Here is a 20307-nt window from a genome sequence, read left to right as displayed (position 1 = left end):
TCACTTTCCTTGAGTGCTTTTCGCTTTGACAGAATGTGCCAATGAACTGCGGCAACACCTCTTGCTGGTCTGGGTAGACTCAGTAGACTAGCATGGGTAGGCAAACTAAGGCCCGGGGGCCGGATCCGGCCCAATCGCCTTCAAACGGTCCAGGAATCAGTGTTTTTTTACATGAGTAGAATGTGCTTTTTTATTCAAAATGCATCTCTGGGTTATTTGTGGGGCCTGCCTGGTGTTTTTATATGAGTAGATTGTGTGCTTTTTATTTAAAATGCATCTCTTGGGTTATTTGTGGGGCATAGGAATTAATCCCCCCCCCCAAAAAAATATAGTCCAGCCCCCCTACAAGGCCTGAGGGACAGTGGACCAGCCCCCTGCTGAAAAAGGTTGCTGACCCCTGCGGTATAGAATAGAGTTATCCTGCTGGTCAGATAACTTTTTAATTTTTGGCCCCACCCACCACTGTTAGCAATTCCCTAAAAGGTAGCTCTAAAGTTGAAAAAGTTTCTCCACCTGTTATTTTTTTGCACCTGCCTTAAGGTTTCCAGCAGGTCGGGGGGGACCTATCCTAAGTTTAGTTGTGGTGCCGACAATGCCAAGGTTGCAGGTTTGATCATCTTATGGGACAACTGCAGTGTCCCAACTCTACAATTCTGTTTACTTACTTATGCCACAAAGTCGCTTCAATACCTATCTTGTGAGCAGTGTACGTATGTGACCCTCGGGTAAAGATCACAGCAGCAAGCATTTTGCCTTGGCGTCCGATTTGTCTGTGTAGACAATGCTCAGCTAGGTGGATCCATGGTTTGCTGCAGTGTAACTGGCAAAAGTAGACTGTCTCGAGATGGGAACACAGGATGGTTGTTTTTTTTAACAAAGACTCTGGCAAGGGGCTGCATTGCAGGGTATAAAACCAGCCGCCACCTAGGATTAAAGGAACGGAGTTGAGAAGCCACGGGTTGGGACTTCTCATAGCAACAAGCTCAACTGAGGCGAGGGGACATGGTAGAGAAGTAAGAATGCAGAGACGTGCACATTTCCTACAGCTGCTTGTCTGGACTACTGCAACAACTCAAACACCAGTCCCAATTTAAGATTACCAGGCACTAGGGCTGGGCGATATCTTGATAAAACCTGCTTTGGATGATACAAGTTCGTATCCCGCTATCGGTTTCATAATTTTTGACCTGGCAATATGCTGCAAATCATGGTGTGTGTGTGTGCCATGCAAAAATCAGAATGTGGGGAAAACCACAAAGCCAGCCAATGACTCTACATAGCTCCACCCTTCTCAATCAGTGTGATACATTATCGCGATGTTTACCTGGTGATATATTGTGATGTTGAACACCAGCTATCGCCCAGCCCTACTAGGCACCTAGGAAACAGCCAAGTCCCTGCTTGCAGGACACAGGAAAGTAATCTTAAGAGGCCCACTCAGCACCCTAGAATCCCATCTATCTTGAAGCAATACTGACAATAACACAAATGAGCCACAACCCTGGAAAGGCTCAGAATCGGCACCAAATTACGTTATTGAGAAGAGGACCCCCAACAAGGCCAGGTGATGTTGTGGAATATGCAACTGTGTTGCTTGAAAGGACCCTGATTTGAGTGAAAAACTATTCCCTGAAGAAACTGAACCTTCACAGTAGGACCAACGTCATGATCTCGTCAGCAAAGCTAGGGAACACCCACCGCTTTTCTCGATGTTGCTGAACTACAAATGCCATCTGCCTCCACCACACTAGCTAGGAATGAGAGGAGCCGAAAACCCAACATACCTCACTACTGCTCTCCAAGTCCAGGCTAAAAAACCCCTCCCTAGCCGAACATACCAACTGTTATTAAACATTAAAACTAGCAATAAAGTAAAATATAAACTTTTATTTAGAATTAAAAGCAAATACTTCAGTATCACAAACACACAATATTAAACTTCCAAGAAATATACTGCTAATTTGGAGTGAGCATTTATTTTTTTTCTTTGCACAATCACAACATGCGGACAAATCCAGGAGAGAGAAAAAAAAAACAAGATGACAAACAGGTGGAAATTTTCAACATCTTTTCCCCCACACCACCACCACCAGAGCAGCCTGTCACAAATAATTCGTACAAAGGAACAAGTCATCTTTCTTTCTTTTTTTCCGGCGCTTGTGCGCTACGCGTCATTTAAAGATGTTGACAAAATTTCTACAGATTCATCTTTGACAAAGAGAAAACAAGAGAGAGAAAAGCTCTAACAAGGCAAACACTGCAATCTAGTCTTCTTCGGAAGAGTCTCGTTCGAAGGTGTACGCCATGAAGCAAGCATCGGGTCTCTTGGGGACAAGGGCATGCCCGGGTCTCACAATCTCAAAGCCCAAGAAGCTGAAAGTACGGAGCAGCGAGGCTGCCAGGGAGAGAAGAGATGTAGGGTGAGTTCCCCAGACGAAATTAAACACCCCGTTTGCCCCCCATCTCCCACTCATGCCACCGGGGAGGTGACACGGGTTCCTCGCACGCACGCCCAGCCACAAAGCCAGCCTCTCTTACCTCTGTCGTCTCTATTCTTGTGGAAGCAAATGAAGACATGGTCCACTTGAAGTTGTTCTTCAGCAAACTCAAGAAGAACTGCAAAACTGGAGGTGGGGGGGGGGGAGAACAGGAAGCAAGTGAAAACTCTTGTTTTCCACTTCCCTGCTCAAGAAGTATTTTATGCAACTGTGGTTTTGATTTGGGCAGAGGAAAAGCAGCAGAAGCTCCTTAAGGAGCCAGCAGCTGCCATTTATAGCTTAATAATCTCCTGGGGCTGAACGGACTACAGAAATTACCCAGGATGGCCTCTGCCCCGCAATGCTACTGTCAAGAACTGGTTTTAGGAATTAAGAGGCACATGTGGGAACCTGGACTGCATTCCTTTCCTGTTAAACACAGGCCTCTTTTTTTTGAAGCCCCACACCACCTCTGTGGAAAAGCAGGAAACATAGGTACAAAAGTAGAGTAGCACAGGTTCCCCAGGACCAATTTAACGAGAAATTCCTCCATTCTCCTGTAAAGGGAGGGGGGGCACCTAGTATTTGAAGAGCAATTTGAAGCCCAGCAGCACAGTCTGAAAGACATCAAACCCCCCCCCAGCAGCACACTGTCTGCAAACACAGAGGGTCCACTTAGCCATAGCAGCCAATTGTCAGCAGATAAGACTACTCATCCGCTGCCTAATCAGTGTGTAAATCACACCACATCACAGCACACAACACAACACACCAAGAAGTGTATCAAGGATAGACCCTGAGGGCAGTTCTGTAAAAGCCAAAGATTCAAGAACGAGACTTGACCATAGCTATAAATTTGCTGGCGGCCTCCCTCACCCCACTCCGACCATGACAACAACCGAGGCACACCTGAACTCCTTCCGCCCTTTACCTGTCCTTGCTCCCTTCAGGCAGAGCGCCATTGGGAATTTCGATGTACAAGTTGTTATTGTTCAACACAGCTTTCCAGCTGATGTGTTTGGCATCCGTAAGCCTGGACTGGACATTCAGGATTCTCGTCCTGTTATTAGATGTTATCTCTTCTGTTACATTCAGCCGATTATCCTAAAGGAAACAGAAAGGTGTGTTTTTTTAATCTGCTTATGGCTGTGGGGAAAACATTAGGCTGAATCTACTGTGAGTCCCGCTCAGAGTAGACCCACTGAAGTTAAAGGGCACATCTCAGCCTAATCTCTAAAACCCTTAAAATATGCAGGGATTAACCCCACATGCAGAGTACAAGCATACTTACGGAATAAAATAAGTTAGCTGAAAGATTGTGATCCCTCTGACAATTCCCTCGCCCACCTGGGATCTTCAGGGGTGGGTGAGGGGCATCAGGAGCACCACCGAGGCCCCGGACCCAGGTTACTACAGCAACTGAAGGACACTCTGGAACTGAGAAAAAGAGAGGGGGAAAGTGGTCAGGGCTGCACAACTAGGGAGGACATCAGAATTTCTTATGGACTAGTACCATGAGCTCCAAGTTTGAATAAACCTACCAAAAACTAACACACACCCCACACACAAATTGCGTCAAACTCCAAGAATCATGCAAATGTCACACTTGTGTCTGTTGAAAGCTAACACACAAAACAATCTGGATGTACTCCACTGATATTCAAGCCTGCTGTTTTGCTATCTGCTATTCTCTGGGGAGTTGCTTAAGTTTTCAGAGTTAACGGGAGCTCCAACCCATGAAGCAGGCAGGGGCCGGGGAGAGGACTAAAAGGCTCCCATTCTAGCTGTTTAACTAGCACTCTATTGCCCCATCAGCCCACAAACATATTCATTCCCTATTAGACTCTTCCCACTCTCACATTCTATAGAACTGGAAGCCCTTTCCTTTCCCCTTTACTGGTTGCAATAAAATACATAAAACTTCATTAATCCATAATATGTTTTGCTTCTTTCTACTGGGAATTTAATGGGAATTTAATACTGGGAGCAGCAAGCCTGAAAGCTAAATTGGAGAACTGCCATTTAAAAATAGAAACAAAAAAGGGCATGTATCCACACGTTAAGAATGGAACATGCAGCTGCAAAATACCAACCCCTATTTCTGAATTTCTAAGCTGCCATTTAAATGTCCCGCACAGCTGAAGCAAGCTAGCCGCGCAGCATTCACGTACAGTGCTATGTCAACAGCAAGCCAGCTGAATTGAATGGGCTCCGTCTCCTTTTTAACATCAACAGCGGGTGATGATAATCGCTGTCCCACTTAGCCCCTCCCTCTGCACCATCCTTCACCCTGCAGCCTCTCACTGGATGCGTCACCTCAGCAGATGAAGCAGATCAAGGTTCCCCTCGGGGAAATTCTCACAACCATCCTGCCAGCAGCCATTTGCAAAACAGTATAAACAAGGGGTGGGGAGGAAGCCCTGTCATCCACCATTTTGAACAGCCAAAAAAGAAACAACCGCCCCACTAATCCCTTAACGCGATATGCAGTGCTTTGCTCAAAGGATTGCACAACAATCCGATTTATTTTATTCCCCCTTCAGCCACACAAGCTGGGCTCAAGGTTGCTCAATGTGGGGGGGGGGGGGAATGACTGAGTCATCTGAGGCGCAGAAAAATGCTCCTCCGGGTTACAATGGTTTGTGACTTATTTTAAGGACTTCTGACAGGCAGTATCTACTCATTAAGGGTGCCTTTTCCATGTACATTTGCTATTGTAATTGCCACAGGCCCAACATCCAGTTACTAACTCCATCGTCTTACAATGCTCTGTGCTGTTTCAGTTTGGATAAGTGGGAGAATGGTTCCAGGCAGGAAACCACAGGGAATGTTTTTTTTTTAAATTAAATTTGGCAGTTGCTTTATCTTGCTCAGGGCAACTCAAAATGGCATACAACCAAACGGACAAATAATAAACACCTCATCGGTACATTAAAATCAAATCTCCTTCCTCGGAGGTTTTTAAGGAGAGGTTAGATGCCCATCTGTCATGAGTGCTTGAGCTGAGATTCCTGCATTGCAGGGGGTTGGGCTGGATGACCCTTGGGGATCCCTCCCAACTCCGCAATACATTAAAAACACCCCACCCACTTCTAAAAAGCCACAGATAGTTAGAGGCCTGGTTACAGAGGACAGTTTTTACCTGGTGCCTAAAGATAAAGGATTGCGCCAAGAGAACTTCTCTGGGGAGAGCATTCCAGAAACGGGGAGCCACCACAGAAAAAGGTCCATTCTAGTGTTCAAGATCTACCACCCTTAGTGTTTTCCACCATGAACTCAGCTCTCTCCTTAAGTAGCCATTACGCCCAGGGTTCAACACCCCTCTATCCTTGCAGTCCGCCAAGGAATTGGCCCTGTTACGCAGGAAGCCCAAGCTGCTTATCTAAAGACAACTGTTTCTATTCAGTGTAACGAAGACTGCAATCCACAGGTGGGGGACCAATCGCCAGTTCCCCATCGATCACCTAACTAAGGCAGGCTCCTGCGGGTCTGGATCTGAGCAAGCATGGATGTCTTGGGTGCTCCTGAGTAGGAGAATCACTTGAAACATAGGCTGGCTGTGCCTCACCAGTCTGCGGGTCCAAATTATGCACTCTTGCTTTGTAAATTCAACACCCACTGTTGAACCGAGAGGATTCAAAGCAAGAAGGGAGACTATTCCAGACTGGATTCAACCCAGTTCCAGCCTCAGCTCCCTGCAAAAGCATTTGCCTTTAACTCAAACCCCCCTGCATTGTGTTCTGAGGTCATTTCAACAGCACTGCCAGGGCTGTTCTGAGAAATAGTGGTCTGAGTCAAGCCCCACCCCCGAAGGATAGTTGACAGGAGGAGGGCGTTCATTCCTGCACTGCAGTGGGGTGGACTAAATGACCCAAGGGGTCCCTTCTATGAGGACCCTGCTCTATCCAAACCTAGCTGATCAACACCTAGAGCACATCAAGGGACAAACTCAATCTCAGAAGAGCTGACCCAAGCTGCTCACCCCACCAACATCCCAAGCAGGGGATGACTCAAGTTTACACTACCAAGTGCTACTGCATACTTAACCCAGCCTGGCCAATGATTAGGGACAAGGAAGACACCATGTTGGGGGCAGGTTAGTCTAAACAGGGCTCTCTGCAACAGGATTTTAGGCAAGTGGTGTCAGGAAGAACATGAAGGCAACCATTGCCACAGCATTCAGTTACAGGGGTACCTCCGGTTGCGGGTGGGATCCATTCCGGAGCTCCGGTCGGATCCAGAGTTTTTTGCAACCAGAGGTGCCTGTTCTGTGCATGCGACGAAACCCGGAAAAATACTTCCGGGTTTGCCGCATGCGTATCCTGAAGGATACGTAACCAGAGGGGTGCGTACGTAGTGGTACCACTGTATATGCCTTGTACACTATGCTTCAGAGATCCAAATCCCAGAGCAGGAAAGGAATATGACCTGTACCTCTTAATTATGTAGGGAACAGGCCACAGTGTAAAGTATTACATGTAAAAAAAAAAAGCCCGGAGCTTGCTTAAAGCGGGTCAGAGATCCAATTTCCCACCCCTGGCTTGGTCAAAACAAGATGTCTTTCTCAGAGAAACAGATTTCTTTTCTTTAAAAAAAAACACCATTCTTGGATCAGCTGCTACTTTTGCACTGAGATTTGAGAAAAGGGAGCTGAGGCATGAGCTACTACAGAGAAGCTTCTTTGCAATGCTTCTGGCAGGGGCTACAACCATCTCTTCTGAGCTCATGAAGAAGGGCAAGGCAAGTGAGGAAGGGCTATTAGAGGGTTAAAGGGATGCAAGTGCCACCCAAGAGGTCTCCAGCATTCACTTCCACCCCCATTTCTCATTCTCGAAGGAACATTCCTTCCTAGGTAGTGCCAATAAAGTGTGCACCTGCAGATCTTAGCAGACAGACGAGGCGACAGGTTTGGGGGAAGAGGAAGTGGGTCCTCTGCCTGTTCTGGGAAGGTGCAGTTGGCCAAGGCCCCATGTCATCTCTAATGGCACTAAGAAGGGAAGTTCAGGGCAAGCCACACCCAGAGGACAACAGCTAGGAAACTCCCCACTCTCCCAGAGGCAGACAGTTACATCTCAATAATGCTCAGTTTGAGGTGCTTCTTCTAACATGATGAAAAGTGGAGGAAAAGACATTATTAAGCCCTACTGCTGGCAAGAGTGAATTAAGTGCTGGCCTTGTGAATTTGTCCCCACCTCAAATATTGTTTAAAGCCCCCACCCCTTTTCTAAAAGGCGGTCCCATTTCTGAATTCAGTGACATGGGAAATGTAGAGGCGGCTTTTACTAAACCTGGTGCCCTCCACAGGTTTTGAACTTCCATCTCCCATAAGCGCCAGCCAGGACTGCCACTGGTCATTGCAGCCCAAAAGGTTTGGAGGGTACTAGGTTGGTGAAATATGATTTAGATTATGTAGTAAAGACACTGTTTTCTTTCTACACACACTCTCTATGTATCGAACGGGGCTTCCCTCTACTTGGGACCCTAGTGTTATACATGTCCACTTGGAAGAATTGTTTAAATGTGGTTATTTTAACAATGCACATCAGTGAGAAAATTTGCACTGCTGAAGATTTGCCTTTGCTGTATGAATACATAGGATATTCTGCAAAAAAAAAAAAAGTCAGATGGGTATATGTGTGAAAGCTCAAGTTGCTACAGCACGAGATTCTTTAATCTCAGGGTAGTGGGTTTGAGCCCCACAATAGGCAGAAGATTCCTGCATTGCAGGGGGTTGGACTGGATGAGTCTAGTGATCCCTTCCAACTCTACAATTCCTGTGTGTCTCATTAATGTAAAGGTAAAGGAACTCTGACCATTAGGTCCAGTCGTGGCCGACTCTGGGGTTGCGGCGCTCATCTCGCTTTATTGGCCGAGGGAGCCGGCGTACAGCTTCCGGGTCATGTGGCCAGCATGACTGAGCCGCTTCTGGCAAACCAGAGCAGTGCATGGAAATGCCGTTTACCTTCCTGCCGGAGCGGTACCTATTTATCTACTTGCACTTGATGTGTTTTCAAACTGCTAGGTTGGCAGGAGCAGGGATCAAGCAACAGGAGCTCACCCCATCGCGGGGATTCGAACCGCCGACCTTCTGATCGGCAAGTCCTAGGCTCTGTGGTTTAACCTACAGCGCCACCCACGTCCCCTTCATTCATTAATGTAGATTTCCCTAAATAAAGGTAGAACCACTGCCTTCCCCGTGATTGACAAAGGGGTCGTAAATATCTCTCCACAAGGATTAGGCAGGTGCTCCACTTTTATGTATACCTGCACAGGAACTGTTTTTCACAAAAGGCTCCCAAGGTTTTGATAGGGAAGAGTGGAAGTTGGTGCCCATTTTTCCTTTATGATGTCACTCATTTCCCTGAAACTTATACCGAGTAAGGTGTCTAAAAATGTCTTGTGTCTCAAGGGAGGGATGAAGCCTTTCCCCTAATGATAAAAAGAGGATTTGTATTTTGTCTGGATCATAGAATCATAGAATCAGAGTTGGAAGAGACCACAAGGGCCATCGAGTCCAACCCCCTGCCAAGCAGGAAACACCATCAGAGCACTCCTGACATATGGTTGTCAAGCCTCTGCTTAAAGACCTCGAAAGAAGGAGACTCCACCACACTCATTGGCAGCAAATTCCACTGTCGAACAGCTCTTACTGTCAGGAAGTTCTTCCTAATGTTTAGGTGGAATCTTCTTTCTTGTAGTTTGGATCCATTGCTCCGTGTCCGCTTCTCTGGAGCAGCAGAAACATATACAGGTAGGAACTTTCCTCTAAGTGTTGGCTGCCAAGTAGGTGTACGGGCAGCAGAAAGTGGAAGGACAAACTTGAACTTCCCAAAAGAACAAGGATGAGGCTCACATTCTTCCCCTTCCACCTTTAAAATTGGCCCCTTTCTTCCTAAACGTTGGTGCTGTGTGTGTTGGGTTGTGTGTGAAAGAGCAACAATTTGTTTCGTTTCTTAATTAACAGAAGTGGGTCTCACTCTGCCCTTCCTCCCTATGGATACAGAATTTTAAGTTCTGTAATGAACAAAGGTGACACTCACTCTCCCCTCTCCCCACACTCAGTATATGAGTAGTGGTTGTCAATGAGGTATAGTTGGCAGTGTAAGGCACCAAAGAGACACTTCACCACCATGCACAATTATTTTTTTTAAAGAATCCCTGACTTAAACCTAGCACTTTTTTCCCTCCACCCTAACTCTGAACATAATTTAGCTATGAGGCACCTAGGCAAACCGCAAGGCCCTACTGAATATCTGTATGCACAGAACCTAACCAGGCAGAAGCTGAAACCTAAATATGTCCCTTAACAAACACAAATGGTGCCTTATAGCTAAAGTATGTTCAGGGCACTTTATATATCTTTAGCTTGCTCCTAGTTTTTAAAACTGTTGCTTCTTTACTAAATCACATCGTTTTTAAAATCTCTTATTCTCTATTCAAAATAGTTTGGTCATCTCTAATTCCCCTCCCATTTAAAAAAATCTCTAGCCCTCTCTGAGTTTTAAACCTCTAGTATCATCCCCCCATTATACATATTTTTCTCTGCGGTCCCCCACCATCCCTATGCCAGATAAAGCCCCCCAAAAAATATTTAAAAATGGGGTGCTGGGGGGCGGCAGAGAAAAAAGGGGGAGGGGAAATCACGGGTTTTCCTTCCTTTTTGAAGTACTTTTACATTTACAGCCCCTTCCTTTTTCAAAAATACTTGAATATCTTCCCCCTTTCTTTAAAAAAAAGCTCTAGAGCCCCCTCCCTTTTTCAAAGTATAGTTTCATCTCTAGTCCCCCTACATGTCCTACTTTATCTCTATCCTCTCCCTATACGCACAGGTATTTATTTATATGTATGAGGTGCTAGTGGGGGGAAAAGAGGGAGATGGAGAAAAGGGGAGGGGCGTGGCCAAAGCAAGCCCATCCCTTTTCGGGCCCTTCGTGCGAGGGGCGTGGCTTATAGGGCGTGGCCTGCGCGACAAGGCCGCGGCCCGTCAGGCGAAGCGAGGCGCCTGCTTGGGGGGGGGGCGGTTGGGGTTGCTCTCCCCGTTCCTTTCTCTTTCCCTCCTCACCTCCTCAAAGCGGCGCTGGCGGGCAGGGCGGGCATGTCGGCGGGGACGTGGGTCTTTTTATTTCCTTCCTTCTCGCGGGCGAAGCAGTGACTGTTGAGGATCCGCTGCAGGGAGGATTTCACCATCCGGGCCGCCCCCTGGTCGCCGAACCCCCGGTCGGGTCTTTCCCCCCGCCGCCTCCTCCTCCTCCTCCTCCTCCTTCTCGGCTCCCCCTCGCGGCAGCTGCTTCCCTTCCTTCTCCTCCCTTCGGCTGCACAAAATGGCGGAGCGGAACGTTCCGACAGCCGCCTTTATGTACTGGTGGGCGGAGCCCGGGGGCCTTATGGCCACGCCCACCTCGCGCGTTTTACGCCTATGGGAGCAAAGGCCGCGTCTACCTTCTAGCATACGGCGGGTTGCCCCGCCCACTCCTCCGCAAATAAGGGCAAGGCCACGCCCACTTCTCCTCCCCCGCTCCCCCTCCCTGTTCCACCTCTTTTTTCATCTTTACCGTTTTTCCTCTCTGAGGTAAACAATATTTTCTTTCCCCTCCCCCACTCACCGTGAAGGGCTTTCCTGATTGGCTGAGGGGCCGCGGCGCAGAAAAGGAAGGAGGCGGGTTAAGATGATTGGCAGCTCGCAGAATACTTTCACACAAACGCACATAAAAGAGGGAAGGCGGAGCCATGCTGAAGCGGACTTCTCTAATTGGCCAAGGGAGATGATCTTGGCGATTCGATTGGCTGAGAAGGTGGCATTCTTGAAGTCAGTTGAAAATGAGAGAGCGATGGAGGGGGCAGCGCCTCTGTGGGCTGAGGTAAGGTGCGCATGCGCAGGTGTGGAAGCGCGAGGGGGTATTTTATTACTATTCCCTCATAAATAAATGCCTCGTTATTGAATAATATAAAGTTTTATTCATTAGGTAAAACAAATATAAATAAATATTAAATATCCATAAACTCCTTCCTAGAAAACATTCTCCTCAGACGCTCATAAATTGCCTCAGCTGAAATACATAAAATGCATACTTTTGAAATAATCACGCATGAACGCTGAGAGACCCATTCAATCCGCAGGATTTCCATAAAACAAATATTTCTCATGAAGAATAATTTTCCACAGATAATTTCTTAAAATTTCTTTTCTCTTTACCTCATAGAATAGCTCCTCAAGGCACGAACAGAAAATCCTTCGTTTTATCCCCCTTTTATCACATTTTCTGTAACAGATTATGTTATATTATATTTGCTGATTAATATCCTACAGCCTTTTAAATGGATCTGTGGGAAGGGGGGAGTTATTGTTTCATTGTTTTGGTTTAATTCAGTGTTTCCCAACCTTTTTTTGGGCAAAGGCACACTTGTTTCATGAAAAAAATCTCGAGGCACACCACCATTACAGCCCCGTGACGTCAGCGCGCAGCGTCACGCCGGGAGGGACGCACGAAAGTGTAAGTTTCAATTTTTTTCCCTCCCCCTTGCCTTCCTTCTGTGCCAACCGCCAAAAAGCCAAGAATCGCGGGACCGCCGGCGGAGCCCCGTTCCTCCCCATCCGCCCCATTCCATGCAAGGAGCGCGAACAGGTGTGAGAAGGGGGTCAAACCTGCGGGTCGGCGCCGGGGAACCTCCAAGCTTTGGGGGTGGGGGGGCAGTGGCGTAGCGTGGGTTGTCAGCACCCGGGGCAAGGCAAGTAACTTGCGCCCCCTAACCCGTGGATTTTAGCACCCGAGTGCGAGCGCGCCCCCCCCCCATGTTGCACCCGGTGCGGCCGGCACCCTTGGCACCCCCCACGCTACGCCACTGTTCCAACGTTCAGCTTCACTGGAAGCCCACGAGTTATATTGTACAGAGAGAGGGATAAAAACTTTCCTCTCTGTCCACTCTCTCCTTGCCATGCCTTAGTTTTGCAGGCTTCTCTCCTGTCGCCTCTTGCTTGCCTTTTCTCTAAACTAAAAACAAACCCAATGCTGCCGCCTTTCCTCAGGGCACCGGCTCCATCCCCTTGCTTAGATTCCCTCTACCAAAGCTGAAAGCAGCCTGAAGTTCCTCCTGATCGTGAATGGGAAACAGCTGGCGAAGCCGGCGGCCTGCCAGGGAAGGGATCTCTTCCTAACCTGAAGAAGAGTTTGGATTTGATATCCCGCCTTTCACTCCCCTTCAGGAGTCTCAAAGCGGCTAACAATCTCCTTTCCCTTCCTCCCCCACAACAAACACTCTGTGAGGTGAGTGGGGCTGAGAGACTTCGGAGAAGTGTGACTGGCCCAAGGTCACCCAGCAGCTGCAGCTGGAGGAGCAGGGAATCGAACCCGGTTCCCCAGATTATGAGATTACCGCTCTTAACCACTACACCACACTGGCTCTCTCTCTGCTCCACGGAGCCCGTTCCTTGCAAGCGCTCCGTGTCCCTCGGATGGCGAGCGCCTTTGGAAACGCGGAGCAGGCGCTTGCCGGCGAGCAGCCCCCCCCCCGCCCCTTCCCAAGCTAATCCTTTTAAAACCGAAAGCCCCTTAACCCGCTGGCGAGAGGCTTAGCCGGGCCTCGCCCGCCCACCGGCTTCCTCTCAGAGGTTTTTGGGGAGCGCAGGGCGCGGCGAGGCCCGGCGGCGCGTCGGGGTGCGGAGGCTGCCCGTGCCGGCCAGGCGTCGGTGGCGGCGTCGGCGCTGCTGCAGCGGCTGCTCCTCCTGCAAGCAGTGAGTGGAGCGCAGCCGCAGCGGGGGGCGCGCGCGCGCTAGGGCGCAAGGCTGGCGGTGGCGGCGGGGAGCCCGGCGGAGGAAGGAACTTGTCGCTTCCCTCTGGACTCGCGTCCCCCCAGATGTTGCGCCCGGTGCGGCCGGCACCCTTGGCACCCCCCACGCTACGCCACTGTGGGGGTGGAGGAGGCAGCAAAGCGAGGCAGGAAGGAGAGCGCGGCTTGGCTGGGTGAGCTTTGGCAGGGGCAGGGAATGAGAGCCGCGAGGCGGGCGCTGCGGACGGAGGCGCTGCCCGCCGAGCTCGCAGGCAGCCAGGCCGGCAGGCGGCGAGAGCCCCGCGCTGGGCGGCCTCTCCTCGCCGCCGCCGCCCCGCCTCTCGCCGCCCGACTCGCCCGCCTCCCTCCAGGCAACATCTCGCGGCACACCAGGCAACATCTCGCGGCACACTAGTGTGCCGCGGAACAGTGGTTGAAAAACACTGGTTTAATTATTCACTTGTGTTTTAATTTGTATTTTACTATGTGAACTGCCCTGGGGATCAGTTAATGATGATGATGATGGTTGTATACAACTTAACAGCAAAATCCTAAACATGTTTAGTCAGAAGTAAGCTCCATTCATTTCAATGGGTTTCCTCTTTGGAAGACTTCACTGGATGCAGCCCGTTACCTCGACCATGTATAGAATTATTATTTTTTAATTATTATTATTATTATTATTCAGTTCCCTGTGGTTACATTGAGAAACCCATATAGAACACACACAACACCCCCAAACCTTTTTCAGATTTAAAAATCCCTTGACCCTTAACTGTACATTTATTTAGTTCTAAAAAATATATTTATCAACCATCAAACTAAATATTGCGGGGGCAGGAAACACGCAGGTTGGTGTACGATGAAGACATTTAAACATTGCAAAATCATAAAATCATAACATACAAAAAAAAGGGAAGAAAAAAAAAAGAACGGCCAACACTGAATGAAATAAAGGGTGCCTCCATACTGGTATGGGGTTGTTTTTTTCTTTGTGGCTGTATTCTGCCATCATTGTGCACATCAGTCATAGGAAATAAATATTTCAGTGTGGAGGCACCTAGGCTTTGGAACTCCCTGCCTCTTGATACCATGGGTGCAGTGGCGTAGCGTGGGGGGTGCCAGGGGTGCCGGGTGCACCGGGCGCAACATTTGGGGGGGCGCGTTTGGCCGGCCCTCCTCGAGGAAGCAGGAACCCCACTGTCCTCGGACCTCCTCCGAAGGCTGGCGGTGGGGCGGAGAGACCTTCTCCCCGCACCAGCCTTCTGATGGCTGCTCCGAAGCCTGGCGGTGAGGCGGAGAGACCTTCTCCCCGCACCAGCCTTCGGATGGCTGCTCCGAAGCCTGGCGGTGGGGCGGAGAGACCTTCTCCCCGCACCAGCCTTCGGAAGGCTGCTCCGAAGCCTGGCGGTGGGGCGGAGAGACCTTCTCCCCGCACCAGCCTTCGGATGGCTGTCCTGAAGACTTGTGGTGGGAGCAGTGGCGTAGCGTGGGGGGTGCAGGGGGGGCCTGCTGCACCTGGCACAACATCTGGGGGGCGCGGAAGAGACTCGAGTGCTAAAATCCACGGGTTAGGGGGCGCAAATTACTTGCCTTGCCCCGGGTGCTGAGAACCCACGCTACGCCACTGCATGGGTGAGCTTTTTCTGGTGCCTGCTTGAATCACTTTTGCTTAGGCAAGGCCATCCAGACGTCGACATATTTTAATCTTTGGCCCCGTCTGCACTACACATTTAAAAGCATTATCATACCACTTTAAACAGTCATGGCCTCCTCCCTCCGGCAAAGGATCCTGGGAACTGTAGTTTGCTAAGGATTGCTCAACATCAAAAAAACGAAGATCATGGCCACTGGTCCCATCACCTCCTGGCAAATGGAAAGGGAAGAAATGGAGGCAGTGAGAGATTTTACTTTCTTGGGCTCCATGATCACTGCAGATGGTGACAGCAGTCACGAAATTAAAAGACACCTGCTTCTTGGGAGAAAAGCAATGACAAACCTAGGCAGCATCTTAAAAAGCAGAGACATCACCTTGCCGACAAAGGTCCGTATAGTTAAAGCTATGGTTTTCCCCGTAGTGATGTATGGAAGTGAGAGCTGGACCATAAAGAAGGCTGATCGCCAAAGAATTGATGCTTTTGAATTCTGGTGCTGGAGGAGACTCTTGAGAGTCCCATGGACTGCAAGAAGATCCAACCTCTCCATTCTGAAGGAAATCAGCCCTGAGTGCTCACTGGAAGGACAGATCGTGAAGCTGAGGCTCCAATACTTTGGCCACCTCATCAGAAGAGAAGACTCCCTGGAAAAGACCCTGATGTTGGGAAGGATGGAGGGCACAAGGAGAAGGGGATGACAGAGGACGAGATGGTGGGACAGTGTTATCGAAGCTACCAGCATGAGTTTGACCAAACTGCGGGGGGAGGCAGTGGAAAACAGGATTGCCTGGCGTGCTCTGGTCCAGAGTCAGACACGACTCAACAACTAAACAACAACAAGGATTGCTGAGAGTTGCCAGGCGACTCTCTATTTGCACAGAGCTACAGTTCCCAGAAGATTTAACTATCAATCCCTCTTCTTAGGAAAACTCTGGGAACTATAGCTCACCGAGGGGAATAAGGAACTCTTAAACACAATTTAGCTACTTAATGTTGGGTCAGATCATTGATGCAGCTCATATCGTACATTATATTCCTTTATCATTCTCATTCCTTTTTCTCATATTTCCAGCCATGCCTGCGATTTCATTTGAGTATAATATTTTCTCAGATAGTCCAAAAAGGATCTCCACTCTTCCACAAACATTTTGTCTTTTAGGTCTCTTATTTTTGCCATCAATTTCACCATCTCCATACAGTACAATCGTTTTAACGTCCACTCCTCTTTTGTCGGAACTACTTCTTCTTTCCATTTCTGGCTGCAGTGGAAACATAAAAAAATTAACCAAATTTTGGGACCTCTTCCCCTATTATTCCCAAAAAGAATTGCTTCAGGCTTTTTTTGGGGGGGGGGGGTGATTATTTCAAACATCTTCTTCAATTCATTGTTTATCATTTCCCAAAAGCCTGCCACTTTTTTACAAGTCCGCTGCATATGAAAAAATGACCCTTCAGCGTTTCCAAAATTTACTTGATACAGTCTTGTACAGTGGTGCCCCACAAGACGAATGCCTCGCAAGACGGAAAACCCGCTAGACAAAAGGGTTTTCCGTTTTTGAGCTGCTTCGCAAGACGATTTTCCCTATGGGCTTGCTTTGCAAGACGAAAACGTCTTGTGAGTGTTCCGATTTTTTTTCGCTCCCCCCCCCTTTTTCTAAGCCGCTAATAGCCTTTTAGCCGCTAAGCCGCTAAGCCTTTAATAGCCGCTAAATCGCTAATAGCGCTAATCTGCTAATCCGCTAATAGGGTTGCTTCACAAGACGAAAAAACCGCTAGACGAAGAGACTCGCGGAACGGATTAATTTCGTCTTGCGAGGCACCGCTGTACATCTTGGGCAGTTTATTCAGCTGCTTAATGCTGAGTCAGATTATTGGTGCATCTCATTCAATATTTCCTACACTGGCTGGCAGCAGCTCCTCTTCGCAGGGGAGCTCAAGGGATTGAACTCAGGATTCCATGCCTACAAAAGAGATGCTCTATGGCTGAGTTATATGTGGAGTTGGCAAGGCTGGCAACAAAAATTAGAGACCAGGAGGAGTCAGTGTTAAGGGAGGAGGGGAAGCCTTTCATAGAATATTTGCAGAAATATAATAGATAAATTTGCAAGTAGGATTCAAACTGTGAACAGCAGTGAAAAACAATTTAGATATTAACCTAAGTTGAACAGGGCTGTTAAGTATGATATGCAGCAAGATACAGTGGTACCTCTGGATGCGAACGGGATCCGTTCCGGGGCCCCATTCGCATACTGAAGCGAACAGAACCCATGTCTGTGCGGGTTGCGATTCGCCGCCTCCGCACATGCACGTGGCGTCATTTTGAGCATCTGCGCATGCGCGAGCAGCGAAACCCGGAAGTAACACTCTCTGTTAGTTCCGGGTCGCCGCAGAGCGTAACCTGAAAATGCTCAACCTGAAGCACATTTAACCCAAGGTATGACTGTAAGGAGAAATAAGGAAACCATGGGATGGAGAGTAAGTTCATATGTATTAGAAAGAATGGTATCAAATATGTACTAAGGGTTTGAAAATTTTAAAATAAAATATATATTAAATAATCGTACAACGAACCAGCCTATTGCTCAGCTACTTGATGGAGAAATGGAATAATTAAAAACCAGCATCAGTGCTTTCCGTACATGAACTGCCTAATGTGCGCATTTGGAAGAGAAGTGTTTAGGCACGCGGAATGCGAGCCCCGATGCATTCCTGACAAAGCGCATACAACGCAGGCATCTGCTTGCTTGGACAACGCATTTCCCGGAGACACTGTGGGTTGCAATAACAGGCCAGTGTGGCGCACTCAGTCCTTCATAATGTGGATCAGCTCCACTATAACAGAGAGATTAAGTGGGATCAGCTAACTCTACAACTCTGGAAGAAGAAAAGAGAACAGGGCAAGGGAGAGATCTGCCCTCGAAACACGGAAGCACCATTCTGCCGGCCTGAGTACAGCTAATCCCTGTGATGCAAAACGAGCGGATGTTGAGATGTTATGAATGATTGTGACCGGTAAGGAAGTTAGCATCAAAAGGCGCACAGTGCATAGCTAAACTCTGGAACTCCCTCCTACAGGAGACAGTGGGGCCACCAACTTCGATAACTTTAAGGAGATTTGGATGAATTCAGGGAGGAGAGGACTTTTTTTTGGACTACAATTCCCATCATCCCTGACCACTGGGCATGCTACCTAGGGATGGGATTTGTAGTCCAAAATCTACAGGTTTGGGTGCGGACCATCCTTTGTCAACCTGGTGCCATCCAGATGTTTGGGCTGCAACTCCCATCTGGCGCTGCCGGCACGGTCAGGCTCAATCTATATACACAGGGGAAAGCAATGCACCTTTGCAAAGAGTGGGGAGAAATCTCGCTCCAGGCTGGTGTGGCTTTTCTGTGGGTGGGCTCATTGTGCAGCATAAACACAGTCCGCTGGATCCAGCCAACAGCCCATCAAGAAACAGAATTTTAGTGTTGGAAGGGACTCTGAGGGTCATCTATTCCAACCCCCTGCAAGTTGTCCCATATGGGAATCAAACCTGCAACCTTGGTTCCAACCAGATGCCCCCTATGGGAAGCCCATGAGCTGTATTTGTTTGAAATGCAATTAGTTAAAATGCAAATTTAGTAGTGGTTAAAATGTATTTGGATCCTGTATTTTTAGAGTACAATGCTTATCTATAGATGTAAAAGAATATAGAGTTAAGTGTTATGCTGTATAGTTACATTTGGAACTTTATAGTGTTTATAGCTTAATAGTATTATAAAGTACCGCATTTTTCCGTGTATAAGACTAGGTTTTTTCCTAAAAAATAATGTCAAAAATTAGGGGCGTCTTATACACGGATAGTGCCAAGGGTGGACTGGCGATTGGTTGTTGCCACAAAAATAGGGGGCGTCTTATACAGTACATTGGGGTGACTTATAGACAGAAAAATACAGTATATAAGGTATCGTGTGCATGATGCATGTATATTTGCATATTGAAACAGGAACCCCAAAATACTTCTTTACCATTCCTGCCCATTGCTGCATCGAGGCTGGTATATGCAACCTCGCCCACACAATGATTTTCAGGGGTGGGACGTGGGACGTAAAAGTTTGTTTACTGAGCAGGTTGAGACACTGAGTGTGTGTGGGTTTTTTCCCTGCCAGTAAACAGTTAACTCACAATAATTACCAAAATGATTATGCATTCTTTATCAATCTTCTGAGAAAAATACAAAAACTTACGCAAAGCCAGAGACTTCCAAACTACCCAACCTAAGATGAACTTATAATGCCTGATTTTAATGGATTTTTCAAGTGCTTAGCTCAGTCTTTTGTTTTCTTTATCTTTTTAGGTAAGTTCATGAAGATACCAACAAAAGGTAAGTTCGATGTTGTTCACAATACCGAGAGATGCTAGTGAAGTTGTAGATGGATGTTAATGAAGTTGAAGACAGGGTGCCAGCGTTTTGCACCTGTTGCGCCCTGGCAGTCCAATGGTTGCCATTAATTTGATTTGATCTGATTTTATAATGAATTGATTTTAGAATGCTGTAGAATGCTGTATTATTTTACTGTTGTTAGCCGCTCTGAGCCCAGCTTCAGCTGGGGAGGGCGGGATATAAATAAAATTTATTATTATTATTATTATTATTATTATTATTATTATTAGTATTATTATATTATTATTATTATTATTATTATTATTATTATTATTATTATTAAATTAATCAATAGGCCGCTGTTTGCCCCCCGATGGGGCCCTTTTACTGGGGCTTGCAGGTACCACACTCCCAAGGCAGTTTTCTGGGATATTTCAGTTGTCTCAAAGCCTTGCTACGTATATTGATATTCAATTTCATAGAGAATACTATTTCTTGGCTTAAGTTTAAGAGACTGAGTTAAGCACTTGGAAAATACATTGAACTCAGACATTCTAAGTTCATCTTAGGTTGGGTAGTTTGCAAGTCTTTGTGGCTTTGCATAAGGTTTTGTATTTTTCTCGGGAGATTGATAAAGAATGCATAATTGTTTTGGTAATTGTTGTGTGTATATTAGTCGCCAACGTGTTGCACAAGTCGTACTACAGCAAACAGTTAACTACCAACAGCTCCTGATTGGCCACAGTTCCAAGGGCGGCAGTTGGAGTGGAGGGAGAGACAGTTTGAATGGAGGTAAGTTGAAGTGGGGGGGGGGAGAGATTAATGGGGTCTGGGAGTTGGATTCTGTCAGGAGAGTACGTTCTGACGGGGGTGGTTAGAGCTGAGGAGAGCCAAGAACCCACATGGAGCAGGGGCGTAGGAAGGGGTGTGCAAGGGGGTTCAGTCCACCCCGGGTGGCATGCCTGATGGGGTGCCAAGATGGCACACCGCCGGGGGTGGCACTTACAACAGGAGCTGGCCTGCAGCACACCCGAGCCACACGTC

General features: G+C 47.8%; 1 protein-coding gene across 1 annotated transcript; it reads right to left on the bottom strand.

The window, feature by feature from the left end:
• Nucleotides 1–1867: 1867 nt before the first annotated feature.
• On the bottom strand, nucleotides 1868–10796 carry OAZ1 (ornithine decarboxylase antizyme 1). The gene is given in 6 exon segments (XM_081178075.1): nucleotides 1868–2395; nucleotides 2539–2624; nucleotides 3409–3581; nucleotides 3769–3855; nucleotides 3857–3914; nucleotides 10540–10796. Coding segments are annotated over 6 exon segments (660 nt in total). The 5' UTR covers nucleotides 10665–10796; the 3' UTR covers nucleotides 1868–2264.
• Between the last annotated feature and the right edge of the window lie 9511 nt (nucleotides 10797–20307).

Source organism: Podarcis bocagei, assembly GCF_964188305.1.
Source record: "Podarcis bocagei genome assembly, chromosome: 18".
Classification (NCBI taxonomy): Eukaryota; Metazoa; Chordata; class Lepidosauria; order Squamata; family Lacertidae; genus Podarcis; species Podarcis bocagei.
This window is presented reverse-complemented; position numbering and strand designations above follow the sequence as displayed.